Source organism: Pestalotiopsis fici (genome assembly GCF_000516985.1).
Source record: "Pestalotiopsis fici W106-1 unplaced genomic scaffold PFICI_Scf_11, whole genome shotgun sequence".
NCBI lineage: Eukaryota > Fungi > Ascomycota > Sordariomycetes > Amphisphaeriales > Sporocadaceae > Pestalotiopsis > Pestalotiopsis fici.
In genome coordinates this window covers 800291-813576 of record NW_006917101.1, presented here as the reverse complement: position 1 = coordinate 813576, position 13286 = coordinate 800291, and the positions used below count along the sequence as shown (strand labels likewise).

The 13286-nt window shown below is 50.3% G+C and overlaps 5 protein-coding genes across 5 annotated transcripts; 2 read left to right on the top strand and 3 right to left on the bottom strand.

The window, feature by feature from the left end:
* Positions 1-622: 622 nt before the first annotated feature.
* PFICI_13249 (pectin lyase E) lies at positions 623-1940 on the bottom strand (the record flags this gene model as incomplete). The annotated part of the gene is made up of 3 exons (XM_007841830.1): positions 623-1020; positions 1073-1241; positions 1362-1940. 3 exons carry the CDS (start codon positions 1938-1940, stop codon positions 623-625), a joined length of 1146 nt encoding a protein of 381 aa, XP_007840021.1.
* A 2265-nt stretch (positions 1941-4205) lies between these two features.
* PFICI_13248 (uncharacterized protein) lies at positions 4206-5830 on the top strand (the record flags this gene model as incomplete). Its single annotated transcript, XM_007841829.1, has 2 exons — positions 4206-4708; positions 4774-5830. The coding sequence occupies 2 exons, from the start codon at positions 4206-4208 to the stop codon at positions 5828-5830; spliced, it is 1560 nt and encodes a 519-aa protein (XP_007840020.1).
* A 143-nt stretch (positions 5831-5973) lies between these two features.
* On the bottom strand, positions 5974-7669 carry PFICI_13247 (Exoglucanase 1; the record flags this gene model as incomplete). The annotated part of the gene is made up of 6 exons (XM_007841828.1): positions 5974-6162; positions 6217-6460; positions 6531-6743; positions 6797-6885; positions 6938-7141; positions 7268-7669. The coding sequence occupies 6 exons, from the start codon at positions 7667-7669 to the stop codon at positions 5974-5976; spliced, it is 1341 nt and encodes a 446-aa protein (XP_007840019.1).
* Positions 7670-9077: 1408 nt separating this feature from the next.
* PFICI_13246 (uncharacterized protein) lies at positions 9078-11336 on the top strand (the record flags this gene model as incomplete). Its single annotated transcript, XM_007841827.1, has 2 exons — positions 9078-9619; positions 9683-11336. The coding sequence occupies 2 exons, from the start codon at positions 9078-9080 to the stop codon at positions 11334-11336; spliced, it is 2196 nt and encodes a 731-aa protein (XP_007840018.1).
* Positions 11337-11427: 91 nt separating this feature from the next.
* On the bottom strand, positions 11428-12630 carry PFICI_13245 (uncharacterized protein; the record flags this gene model as incomplete). The annotated part of the gene is made up of 1 exon (XM_007841826.1): positions 11428-12630. One exon carries the CDS (start codon positions 12628-12630, stop codon positions 11428-11430), a length of 1203 nt encoding a protein of 400 aa, XP_007840017.1.
* Between the last annotated feature and the right edge of the window lie 656 nt (positions 12631-13286).

Sequence of the window (13286 nt, the reverse complement as noted above, 5' to 3'; positions counted from 1 at the left end):
ACTTTGGCGAAAGCCTAGTTCTATAGCCCAAGTTAGTAGTAGCACACTCTATTATCAAATTTCTGAAAGCCTTATTGATCAGTGCTTCAGGTCGTTCTTGCGTTCAAAAAAGCCAGTCAATTTGACAACCATAAAACTGGAGTGCCCCCCTTTCATGGCTGACTGTAATTCGACAATTCCATGGTTTGCAGAGATGGCGACATAGTCTTGGCTTAGAATTACGGTCCCCAGCGGACATTTTCCGAGGAGATATGCCTGTGTTACTGACGAATGACAAACGCCAAGCAGGTCACGCCATTGAGATTCATCTCGCGCCATCAAGTCTCTATGCTTATACATCAACCCCATTTCTATGGATAAGCTGAATTGAAGATGCTATTTACCGAACTTTTCGATCAAAATTATGTACATTTGGAAATATTTCAAACGGAGCGCAGCTCTTTTTGTAAAAGGTTGCTGCATGGCAACAATGACCCAAGTCATGGCTTGATGATTTGCTTTCCTAAAGCATGCATATCATCCCTGGGGTTGCCTTGAAAACCTGTCACAACAAAACAGATCGATCTATCGACCACAAACCGGAAGTGCTATTGCATCCTCATGTAATCAGAGTACCGGAACACTACAGAGTGTTTCCAGCCGACGACACCACGGAGCTCTGGATCGACGAGACGTCCTCAGCCTCGGGAATGTTCTGACCCGAGAACTGCGAGAGGAAGGAAGTGTCGTCGCCAGTGAGCTCATCGGAGCTCGAGTAGCTGTTGGCCACACAGTCGCGGCCCAAGTAGGACGAGCAGGTCGACAGGTTGTCCGAGGTGGCGGCAAACATGACGCCGCTGTAGGAGTCGATGACGGTGTTGATGTCTTCAAAGTAGTTGCCCTCGAACAGACCCTGGCCGCCAGTGGAGCCGCCCTCGATCAGGTGGCCGCTGTTGGAAGAAAAGACATTGTTGACGGCGTGGAAGAGAGTGGTACCCGACAGAGCTGGGCTGCGGCCAGAGGTGTAGTAGAGGTAGTTCTCTGAATTAGGCGTTAGATAATATCCCCTACTTGTTCACGAATGAAGACATACTGTAAAAGGTGATCTGATCGTCCGAGCCGACAAGCTCAAGACCCCAGTAGGTGTGTCCATCGCAAGATGCCGAGTAGTCGGTCTGACCGTTGATGAAGCTGTTGGAAATGGTGATACCTTGGCTGCTGTCTGAACCAAAGCTGTAGTGTTGGCGACCGAGGCTTGAGGTCTATACGGAGAGCACCAAAAATTAGTCACACGTACATCTTTCACTAAAGAAGTGGATCATGAGATGAACCCATGACTATTGCCAGGCTGAGAAAACATGATACTCATGCAGGATACTCACAGTGACGTGGTCGATCCAGATATTGCTGGTACCCGAGAATGAAAGAGCATCTCCACCCCAAACGTATTGCGGGTTCAGTTCTGTAATCTCAATGTTCTGAACGATAATGTTGGAGACGTCGACAAAGCGCAGTCCCTTGCCGTAGAGCGTCGCACCGTCCGTACCAACGAGGGTCTTGTCCGAGGCAACATTGATGCCTTGGTAGGCTGCCGTGTCCAAGGTGACGCTATATGTCGACGTGGAGCAACCGTTTAGAGTGTTGAGCAGTGCTTGTCCACCATTGTCCGGCGAACACGAGTAAGCGTCGCAGGCGTCGTAGTCGGATGTGCCCTCTGAGCCCGAAAAGTCATACTTGCCGGATATGACGATAACCTGTGCCTCATCAGAAGTGAGGTACTCCTTCAGCTCATCGATAGTGGTCGGGTAGACTGGGCTGGCATCACCGCCACCCGTGACGGAGGATGCAAAACCGACTGGTGTGCCGGTGACAACTGATGAGATGGCACGTTTATTGTAAATGGCCGCCGCAGCTGCGTAGTGGCTCAGAGCCAGAAGAATAGCCGAGTGAGAAGATTTCATTTTGAAGAAGTGAAAGGGAAAGAAATAGTGGCTTGAAACGAATGTATTAAGTTTTTCAGAAAGAAGTGACCAGAACTTCTGTGATCTGACAAGAAAATCTGGTTCGAGGACTGCTCAGCACTATATACTTGAAAGTCTTTCCCAGAGTGCCCACGATCCACACTGGAATTATCTCTGGGGAGTAGATATCCGATCGGCATAGTCTGCGATCGTTCCATTGTTTCCTGCCGTAGCATCGGACAAACAACATGCAAAGGCAAATTTGACGTGTGTCAATTACATCAATACCGCGGAGTCGCAAGCCGATTCTGTACCTGAAACTTGGGGACCAAGACGACGCGATCCTGTTACCAGGTATAATCGTCCAATGTAGTATTGCGGGGCGTGCAGTACCGAGAAAACTGGAGTAGATGCAGGGTCATTGCGGAGAACAGCCAGGGTGTATAAATGAAGAGGCTCTGCACTCTGCACGCCAGACTAACACACCTTGAAGCGAGTCAACGAGCTGGCAACTGTTTTTGGATATGGTTCACGTCATCCTATACAGAAAGGGGACCCAACTGCCCTAAAATGTGCGGGCCAGATTGAGACCGACGATTCGTCGCCCGTTTCTAGTACAACGGTCTTGGCAACCCTCTACTCCATGAAAGTTTTCACTGTACAACCTGAATTACCACATTTCAGTGGGCGTTTCCCGTTCTCCAAATCATCGTGACCTCGTTTTCAAACCCGTTTCCTCATTGGTGCAACAAAGTAGCCGGATCTGCATAAATGTATACTGATATGGAGAACAACCCATAAGATCCACACTTACTTGTCCCGATTTGCTTGCCAAATGGTAGTAGCACAATCAAAAGGCAGAACGATAGTCCATGAATCAATCACCTGGCTCGGTGACCAAATGTCATGGCCGTCAAGTATCCAAATTGTGCCAGGATCGACAATCCAGAGAAGGTGCATTGTATCCGATATTATCGACAGTGAACAAACTAATTCCCCAAGGGATTAGCATTGCTGTGTGTTGATAGAATGAAGGGAGTGCAAGACAGAATGTTCCAGTATTATCCGAATTGAGCGAGCCTCTTCTGGTATGGAATTTTCAAGAGCCCACATGTCATCCTCGGTATGCCATCTACTCCGTGTATCCTAACCATTACTCGGTTGCAAGCCCACCAAGCCTACTACCGACAAACAGAGCCCCCAGAACATATTACGTGTATGGACCAAGAAACTCTTTCGGCCAGGGATTTGATTTTAAGTAGTAGCATAATGGGTTTAATATCACTAATATGCGGCTCTGCATCTGCTGACATCAGTGCGCACAATGTAGGTATGCATGGCATTATTCTACTGGCTTGCGGCGTTACATCTAGGCTCATGACAACATCAAAGTCGCTGTAGACTCATTAGCTTCTGCCAATGTGAGCTGCACGATGACAGCGAATCTGTCTATAACTAGTCCGGCCCGTTCCGCATTTATCTGGCGAGTTTTCAAAATTCCAGGCCATGGAGTACTATTATAACGAGCATCCCATCAGTGACGGATGCCGTGCCCTTGTTGCTACGTCAGTTGGCAGAATCCCGCAAGAGGTCCGGCAACGACCCAAGTCGGGATCTGTATACCATTGTAGTACGGCCATTCCCCGCGCCCAGATACCGAGAGTTCCCAGCTTTCGGCTCACCCTGTCCATGAACCCTGGATCATTATAACTCTGACCACATGGTGCGGTCCCACTCTGTGATTGGAGCGAAAAGAATATAATTATTTTAACGATACTCTAGGTTTGAGAAAGATCGACCAAGGCGTGATCCACAGCATGAATGTTTCTGTTGTTGTTATTGCAAACATTCCCCTAATGTACATGCTTTCTACCGTCTGACTTGAACTCATTTGTAAGTGCATTGAGACCTGCAACAAGAAGAATTGCACCGATCTACAGAATGCATATCAAAATATTGTTGTCATACAAGAAGATAAATGCCAAATGCACGTTTCAGACAACAAAGGGCTTCTACTCGTATTCCAATAGCGCCAAAAGAATTCAGTAAAGTGATATGTCTGAAACAAGACTACGTGCGCTAAACGCCGGACTATAAATATAGTTGGGCATGATGTTACCAGGATCCCGGGTCAAGCAATCAATCTCTTTCCCCCCTTTTTTTCGGCCGACGTCTAACCCATGTCCATTCCCCGGAAGTATCCGTGATATTCACACAATTGGGCGATTCAATCTCGACCACCACGAAGAAACCAATCGCTAGACGATGAGCTGGGGCTTTGAGGTTCTGGGAAACCTCACGACCTCGATAGTCAACTTGGCGGGAAATGTCAGCCTTCACGGCATAGAGGGGTTCTTCAGTGTGCCAGAGCTAACTTCATGGCGCGTAACTCCCGACAATCCGGTTCGCTATACCGGCAGCCTCGACGTGGAAAGATGCGCGGCATTACACAATGAGATTCTATGGCATGGCTGGAACAAGTCGGGCGGACGTCCCGAGGACTTTCCGGGCGTCAACTGGTACGAGCAGTACCGCGACGACGGGGCGGGCGATTCGCGCAAGCGGTTCTCGGCACCGCTCGCCGCTTTTCTTGACAAGGCGCTCAGCACTAGCAATGTCGCGCATAGCTTCTTTTATCATTTGTCTGGTCTCAATGCGCCATCGTACATGTGGGATAACCATGAGTGGTATCAGGATGACCCGGACAAGTACCGCTATTTGACGCTGTACTTGGCGCATTCCATGGCCTCACATCCTGATGGATTAGTGTAAGCTGCGACTCACTCGAGCTCGTTGAATGAACAGTGTTCTCGCTCTAACACGGTGCTTGCAGCTACGATCAGCGAGAGCATAAAGCCATCATGCAAATGTCTATTCATGACCGTGACGTTGCCATGAACGGGCGCCAGGAATGGCTCCCGCTCGAAGTGATTTTGACCGGCTGGCTCGACATGCTCGACGTCGGCAAGGTCCAGGCCGTCCCGGACGACGTCGAATGGCAGCCCTGGATAATGGTGCCGTACAGCCAGAAGCAACTGGATGCGACCGTGGCGGCCTTTGACCGCTTGGTGGACGCCATCGAATCACGCATGCCCAACTACCAAGGACCTTCGGTAGCGGAATCCCAACATGTGCTCTCTGCCAGTGAGGAAGTCTTGTTCCAACCTGTGCTATCCGTGGACGACGTCGAGGCTGCCGGCATCAAACCCGGTTTTGCGCATTCCTTTCTGACCAAAGCCAAACGTCCTGGCTTCCGCTATATCGCCCCGGGTCTGGCGATCCCCACACCCGAGACCCTCAAGCTGCAACCTTTTGCAGACATCAAGAGACCGCGTGATTCCTGGCTCCCTGAAGATGAGGAAATGCCCGACGAGCCCTATCCGCTCTTGATCTTTTCGTCCTCGGAAAACTATGAGACCTGGCGCGACCCTCCACGGCATCCCAAATTTCCAGACAGCGATCGGCCGTTTAGCTATCCGTACCACCAGCTTCCCTCCTTTAGCGCGGGCCTATACTTTTCGCCGACTCACGGGGGACCATTTGACTTCGAGGACGGGGTGAAGCTGGTCCTGCCGGAACCGATTGGTGCCTTTGGGTACGCGAGAAAAGCTGATGGGTCGCGGTTCGGCGAGAACATAGCGGATGCTACGGCTCTCGGGGGCTATGGCCGGCGAGGAGGCACCTTTAGCGACTTGTTCCAGTTGGGATACAATCCATATGCAGAGATGCACGACGTACAACTCGAACAGGTTCTGGACGCCTGGTGTGGGCTTGTGGAATCCGGCGAGTGGATGATCGGAGAAGACGGCGTTGAGGATACCATTCAGAAATTCAAAGATGCGGACACGAGAAGCAAGTGGAACAAATACGTTGTACCCATCAAATGGTAGCATTTTTCGACTTTTTACTTCACTTGATATAAAACGAATGAACATGTCCAGAATATTTGCCTTCTTCATGGAACCTCGGTGTTTCAAGCCATCTCCATTGCTTGTGATCGCCACCAATTCTTCTCCACTTGAATACCCTTTCCCTAGACCTTGACGGTAGAGCCGATGGGACCAAAGCGAACGTTGGACCAGACGACCTTGGCGTCGGGAATCTTGGATTCGACATCCGAGGGGACGCCCGAGTCTTGGGCACAGTCACCACGGGCGGCGCCGGGACTGCCCTCCTTCTCTGGCGGGTAGGTCGAGTCGAGCCAGAGCATGTTGGCATAGTGCTACACATGACTTAGCTTCTATAATATGGTAAAAGGAGCGGGAAGGAAACTTACGTCGTCCCAGATGGACATGACGAGGACCATGGGCACCTGCAGAGCCTTGTTGAGCTGCGGGAACCCACCGACCTCGGAGAAGCGGTCTCTGTCGCCAAAGGCCTTGAATTGGTTGGTACAAAAGCCCGGCGTAATGGAGCTGCTGTCCGAGATGCCGTCGTAGGTGGGCTTGGGGATCTCAATCTTCTTGCCGTTCTGGACCATGAACTGGGTAATCTTGTCTGTCTGGAACTGGGTGACGACACTGAAAGAGTCGTCATTAGTATGTTGAACTTGCGGGGGGCACGTAGCGTTTTGAGAAATGGAAAACTTACGTGAATTTGCTGCTTGTATCGACAGTCTTGCCCTTGCCGTAGAAATCCTGGTTGCCCATGCGGTAGGGGTTATAGTCGCAACCATTGGCATCACACTTGCCAGCGAAGCGATCCTCCGAGTATGTACCGCCACAGTTGCTGGTCTCGCAGACGTGGTAGTTGTTGTCAGTACAGGCGTGAGGGGTGAGCGCAAATGAGTGCGAGTTGGACTCCCTGATCAATCATAAGTTCAAGCTTATTTAATCAATGGGTGTCGGTTAACATACCAAACATCAATCTCGGCACAGCAGGCACCCAAAGGTCCGACACCGGCATTCTTGTCATTTGTGGATGGCTTCCAGCCTTCGACATTGGCCTGTTCTCTGTTATTAGGAAACCGTCATATAGGAAGGAGACCTTGACTATACCTTGCCGCCAACGAACTTCAGGTCTCTGGCGCATTGGGCGTCGCAGTATCCGGTTCCATACTTGGCTCCGGCCTTGTTGGTGGAGTAACTCTTCATGCCTCCATCTTCTTCCATGGCAACAAAGTACAGGGCAGCGTTGAGACCGCAGTCGACTGTGGAGAGATCGACGTCAAAGGCGAACTCGTTGTTCATAAGTGTGAACATCTGTACATTTCAATCAGTGTCTGAACACTGGCCCTTTGCAGGGATGCTGCCCATCGTCTGCTGGGATAGTATGCTCAAACCATGGATGCAGAATTGTGCCATGTGAGAAAGGATTCTTCTACTTACCTGGTACTTTGATTCGCCATTCATGAGGTAGAAACGTGAACCAATGTTGGTACCGTACTCATGCTTGGTGACAAACTTGAGTGTCAACGCATTGCCAGAAGTCGAAGCACCATAGGTCTTTGAGTAATCAGCGCCCTCGAGAGCACACTTGGACGCGCAGTCCGTGGCCGTGCTGCATGCCGATGTCCACTCGTTGCCGTCATAGCAGTTCGTGGTGTCGCTGGTCCCGTGGAGCCAGCGCCAGTTGGCATCAATGACGACCTCGGCGTTGGTGCTCGTGCAGCTGCCGCCGCTGGTACACTTGCTCCAGCTGAACTTGGGATGGGTTTCGGTCTGCTCTTTGCCGACCTGTTGGGCATGTGCGAGGCCAAGAAGGCCTGCTGCGAGAAATAGGGACAACATGTTGGGAATCTTTCAACGAATCCTAGTCTGGTGAAGGTGGTTGCAAGGCGGTGAACTGCGACACCAGGGCATAGGCATGAATATATAGGATCCCTCGATTCCAACCAGGCACACGAGGTCGGCAGACAGTTCCTAGATTCCATATTGCCACCGGAGCAAGACTCTCCTCTATTTCACGACTGGTGACACGAGACTGGACTCTCAACCATCCAAACGGTCTAGCCAAGATGCGATCCTCGACAAGATATATTCAACTGATATTGGAATAATCTCATGAGTTCTACTGAACCAATCGGCTGATTAACCTCTGATGTCTTCTTGGAACTACCATTTGCGGCGATGTTACATGATTCTCCGGTCTTGGAGGTGACGAACATGCCGATGTTCCATGGCTTATATGCCGGCCAAGTACAGTTGGGGAAGCAATATTGTGGCACTGCTCAGGAGCAATGAGACGCCAGAACAACGCGACTGGTACTTCTCTACTGTAATCTCATTCCCTTCCAACAATGTTTCATGAATAAGTCAAGAGTTGAAAGAAAGGTGGCGGTCTTGGCACAAATCTCATTGTAACTGTGCATGATGGTGATGATGTGGTTCCATCCTCCAGATACAACCATCGTGTTCATAATGTGCCGTCTATCAATAGAAGCATCGTTGGTACCAAGTTATAAGCCAAGCTGACTTATGATGGAACTGGAACCCCTCCGGAAACCAATAAAGTATAGTACGGCGCCATGCATCCATCTCGAGGCATCCCCCCGACATCCGCAAAGCTGGAATCAGAGTCTTGGTATGACTTGGCGGTCCATTTAGCCATTAGCCGCGGGCCGGTAATTATTGCTACAATTGTGGTTGGTATGGACGATACCGAGCATGATGTCCGCCTTGCGGGGCTCGACACGCCGGTATTGGGTGCTCGGTTTGACAGCCTTGATGCTTTTCGCTTGCGCTCAGCGGACGTCTCGGCGTTTAGCGAGGCATGCTCGTGTCGGCGTGAAGTGGATATCCTCGGGAGGTATAAAGATCTAGGAGATCACATTTTGTAAGCATTCCATGTACATTTTTTTTTCTAAGGAAGAAATTTTATCTTCAAAGACATGTACTGCACTATAATTATTTTCTTTTTCTCAAGCGGTCGTCGGCGTTTGTTGCGACGCCGGGAGGGAATCGACTTTCTTTTCCATTTTAACAAAGTCCTGCGAATCTGCCTTACTCAGCTCGCTCGCACAAGATAAAGATGGCATATGTGGATTGTTATTGGTTTAAAACCAGACTCGCTTAGGGCGCAGTCATGTGCTACGGTGTTACCCCAGCGTAGACCTCAAGGCTGAAGGCGGGGTTTGGACCGGCTGTGAAATGAAAACATTTGTCGCGAAATCTCGCCTCCTGCTTTCCAAGTCCCCTCATGCCCAAGACTACAGTACTCGAGCTCTCGGTAATGGCGAGCAACATCAGTGAAGGCGAGGAGCGCATCATCGCTCTGCTCGAGAAAATCGCGGAGAACAACGGCAACGATGATTCCGACAGGTTGGCGCAGACAGCCAATGGCTTATCCACTGCCGCCATGACCGTCTCTATTGTCGCGCTCGTGATTGCTCTGCTCCAAGCACTGCTCGAGTATGCAAGCTCCAATGAGAACCACCGGGAAAAGTGCAACGTCGGTGCGATTGGGCGTGCTGCCATGTTGCCAAGAGGGTCCAAATGGTCTTGGCGTCATTGGCGGCGCAAATATACGTATCCAGTTCTCAACCTGAGCGCCTTACGCGTTCTGGAGTCTCTTCCTGGTGGGGACGCTGATATTGAAAGACTTGAAAAAATCTTCAGGGATGCCGCCGCCTCGCCCTATTCTCAGTCAATTACCAAGGATGATTCCAGACAACCACGACGGGCATTCGTTTGGCGAGAATGGAAAGTGGAAAAAAAGCATTTCAAATCATTCCTAGTTTGGTGAGTTGAGAAATTAATTTCAGCTTATAGTGTTTGGCACTATTAACAAAGTTTGTTTGCAAGCTACTGGCCTTGGGTGCTGTATCACTTGGATACAAATGGCCGGGGTTCTCTGCATGTGTACCGTCGGGAGCTTCCTCCACTCCAGCGGCTGCGGTGGTATTGGTTTTCGCTATTTCAAACGCGAAACGAAAAACTGCATCCCCGAGCAACGTGGGCACAGCTTCTTGAAGCGTTCAATATAACCGAGCTAGAAAATCTGGCTGCTGATCGCAGAATGGACGCGGAAAATATCGCATCGTCTGTTGATGTGCCGACACAGAAAGTATCTCTTCAAGACCTCGGTATTTTGGCCTTTCATCTTGGAATGAGGACTGTTGATATCAGTGTAACCGATAGGACCATCCTGGCATTTGGTCCGAGAGGCTCAATTTCCACTGAAGACCTACCCGGCTTTGGCAAGGTTGTTCGATTTCAAAGTCATGGTGATTTTAACCTAGGTTTTCGCTCGCCAACTCTTCGTCGTGATCAGTCTGCTCAACTTTTTGGCCAACTTTGCTTTGCATCCAGTGCTGGTGATGTCGAGGACAATCTCTGGGGACGACTCTCCATTTTCCCTCGCGAGTGGGAACACAAACCTGTTTCGTCTGGCAGGACTCCTCGATTGTTCACAGATTACAGTGATGATCTTGTATTGCCGACCACATTCGACAATTCGGAAGCTGAAGCGTGGGAAAAGCTGAAGAGCCTTCAAACTTGGCGAGCAGAGCATGAACATTACGGCATTGTGTGGCCCACGATATTTCTGGCGGCTACTGCTGCATGTCTTCCCGGTCAGACTCTGGGCTTTCCTGCTCGGCTCATGTTACGGCCATTTCATGAATTTCTACGTCAATGGGCGGAACAAGTCAGAGATCGCTGTGGCCTACCCATGGAACCAGCACAGCGCAGAAATCTCAAGGTTTCCGAGTGGCTCAACCTCGAGCAGCTCCAGTTGCAAGACCTGTGCATAGTGGATTTTGGTGGCTCAGCAGCGGTGAATAGTGTATGCGAGTTGTCCTCGTGGGCCTTCTGGCAAATTGGAATAGAAACGTTGCAAGAGGTGGAGTTCCAGCTGTGCCAGGAACGTTATACCATGGACAGTATTGATACGTTAAATGGGTTCGACAACTATTTTCAACAACAATATGCAACTTCAGGAGATGCACAGGAAACGTACAGGATCCTTCCCGAAATTACATCCTTGTTCGCTGAGTACGACCCAGATTCCTGGTCTGCTGGACTTGGAGATCTGCGTGCAGGTCTCGGGCCAAAGCGACCACAAAATGTACTCTGGACACAAGTCATATTACTCGATCTTACCATTCGAAAGTTGCTCAATTCATGTCCGCCAGGACCTGACTCATCCCCGAAAGATCCGACAAATCCGCAAAAAGACGATTTGCCCCATCTTTGGAGGATTAATGCCACCAGAGCTGTCGTTGGATCCTGGTCTGATCCAAATTCTGAATGGCCACTGCAAAATCTAGAATCTTTTCTTGTAAAGGCCTTCAATATCGATGAGAACGACACTGAGAATCGATATCGCATGACGAAGCTCTCCGGTCTGATCCAACTGCGGACTCTGTGTTTCTTGGCTTACTTGATGGTTATACCTGACTCATCCAGCTTATATCTTGCAAGGAATCAAGAAATGGTTGTGCTCCCCATGATTTGACAGTCTCCGAGAATAGTTCAAAAGAAGGTCATGACAAATCCGATTTCTGATTACTTGAATTTCTACATTAATATTCGTGACACAAATATGATCAGGACCCTGAGTCGGCTCGGATGCGATCGAGCTCAGTGACTACCTTCTCCGTGCTCCATCCGCCTTGCAGACCCTCCCACAAGATATCTATCTCGCTGGTGGGCGCCATGCCGTCCGGACCGGGTGGCCGCTGATCCAAGTTTGACGGGAATGGGTATCCTTCTCCCAATGCATTGATACACGCCTCCGTGCCTTGGCCACTGCCCTCTTTCTGAGCAAACTTTTTCAACTCTTCCCAGCAACTCTGCACCATTTTCGGACCATTTACGGTCTCCATGGCTCGACCAAAGGCGCTGCTGATCTGGAGCAAGTTGACGCTGCGCTCAACGGTCTTGGTTGTATTCTCTCCCGCGGCGTGGAGTAGTGCTGGATTGAAGAAGACGGCATCTCCCACCTCCATCGGCAGGCTCACCCAATTCTCATTAAAGTACTCTGTGACTTCGGGGAGTCGCCAAGCCATGTATCCCTCTGGAAGCAATTGCGAAAACGGTAGCAGTCTGGTAGGTCCACTGTCCAATGGCACGTCGGAGTGAGCGATGCCTCCTTGGAGGGTTAGATACTGGCTAGCCACTTGTATGGATCGCGGAAAGCGAGCACAAGAATGCGCCGTCTGGAATCCTAGGTGATAATCGCGATGTGCTGATTGAGGCTTTCCGCCCGGCCTGACAACGTTGAGTTGGGCGGTCACCTGGTACGCTGGCCCGAGCCAGGCCTCGCTCACCCGCGCCAGCCACGGATTGGCATAGTAGCGGACGAAACTCGAGGGATCGGCCTCGGCGTGCTTTTGAAAGGAGTTCCAAACGCGCGAATTGGATCCGGCAGCGGCAAAGTGGTCGCCCTTTGACGACTTTTCCTCGCTCTTGATGATTTTGTCAAAGGTGGCATTGGCCTCTTGAATGAGTCCATGGTCGGGAAGAAAGTTTTTGAGCACTACAACGCCCGGGCCCGTGCCAAGAGCATTATACCACTCGTTTTGGAGCCCGGCGACGGCCTCTGTGTCTGTTGTTGAGGTTGTAGATAGATCGTATACTGGTATGTTGGACTTGATGAATTTGGCGCGGGTATAGTCCTTTTGGTCCACTTTCTGCTGGCATAGCTGCTTCAGGGCGTTCAACGACTCGGGCATCTGGACTGAGATCGTCCTCGCCGTCGTCCGGGCCAAACTCGGTAGCTCATGGGCGATAGAATGCAATGCAGTCATCGTGAATTTCGACTCTGTGAGCTGGAAAGATGAGACTTTATTGTCATGAATTGACCTAATTGATGCCGACTACATGTTGACAGCTCTCGCGATTCTTAAAGTCTTCAACCGCAGTCCTCGGAAATGCTGTGATTCAAATCTGATGAATGACACTATCGTGTCTCTTTTCTCGGACATCAATTCCGTTCTCCAATTCGAGCTGCTGTAGAAAAGATGGCCGGATCGCGAGCACATGACTGAGAAAAAGGTTCACCACCTCCATCTCCTCATCATTCTTGTAACGCTGTGCGACGCAAGTATCGCCGATGATCACCGCCGGCGACTTTTACCCCTTCTGGGGACTTGTACGGGGGAAACTCGCGGGAACTCCACACGCTAAAAGTGGTGGGTTCTCTCAGGCGCTATACCAACCCAATTTGAGGTGCATAGGGCTACCTGTAAATCCCAGTCAGGCAACTATCTCCATTTTCCTCAATTCAGTGGTTCAACGCTCATGTTTACATAGCTTGGGAGTCTGTATGATTGGAATATATCCTGCCTTGTATGGGTAAATCTGGCACAGCGCTCAAAGTCAAAATGCTCACGAGTCTCGGTACGTGGAAAGTCTTGCAACGAGCATCGTCACAAATTCTACCGAGACGTGCAGCTCAATCAGA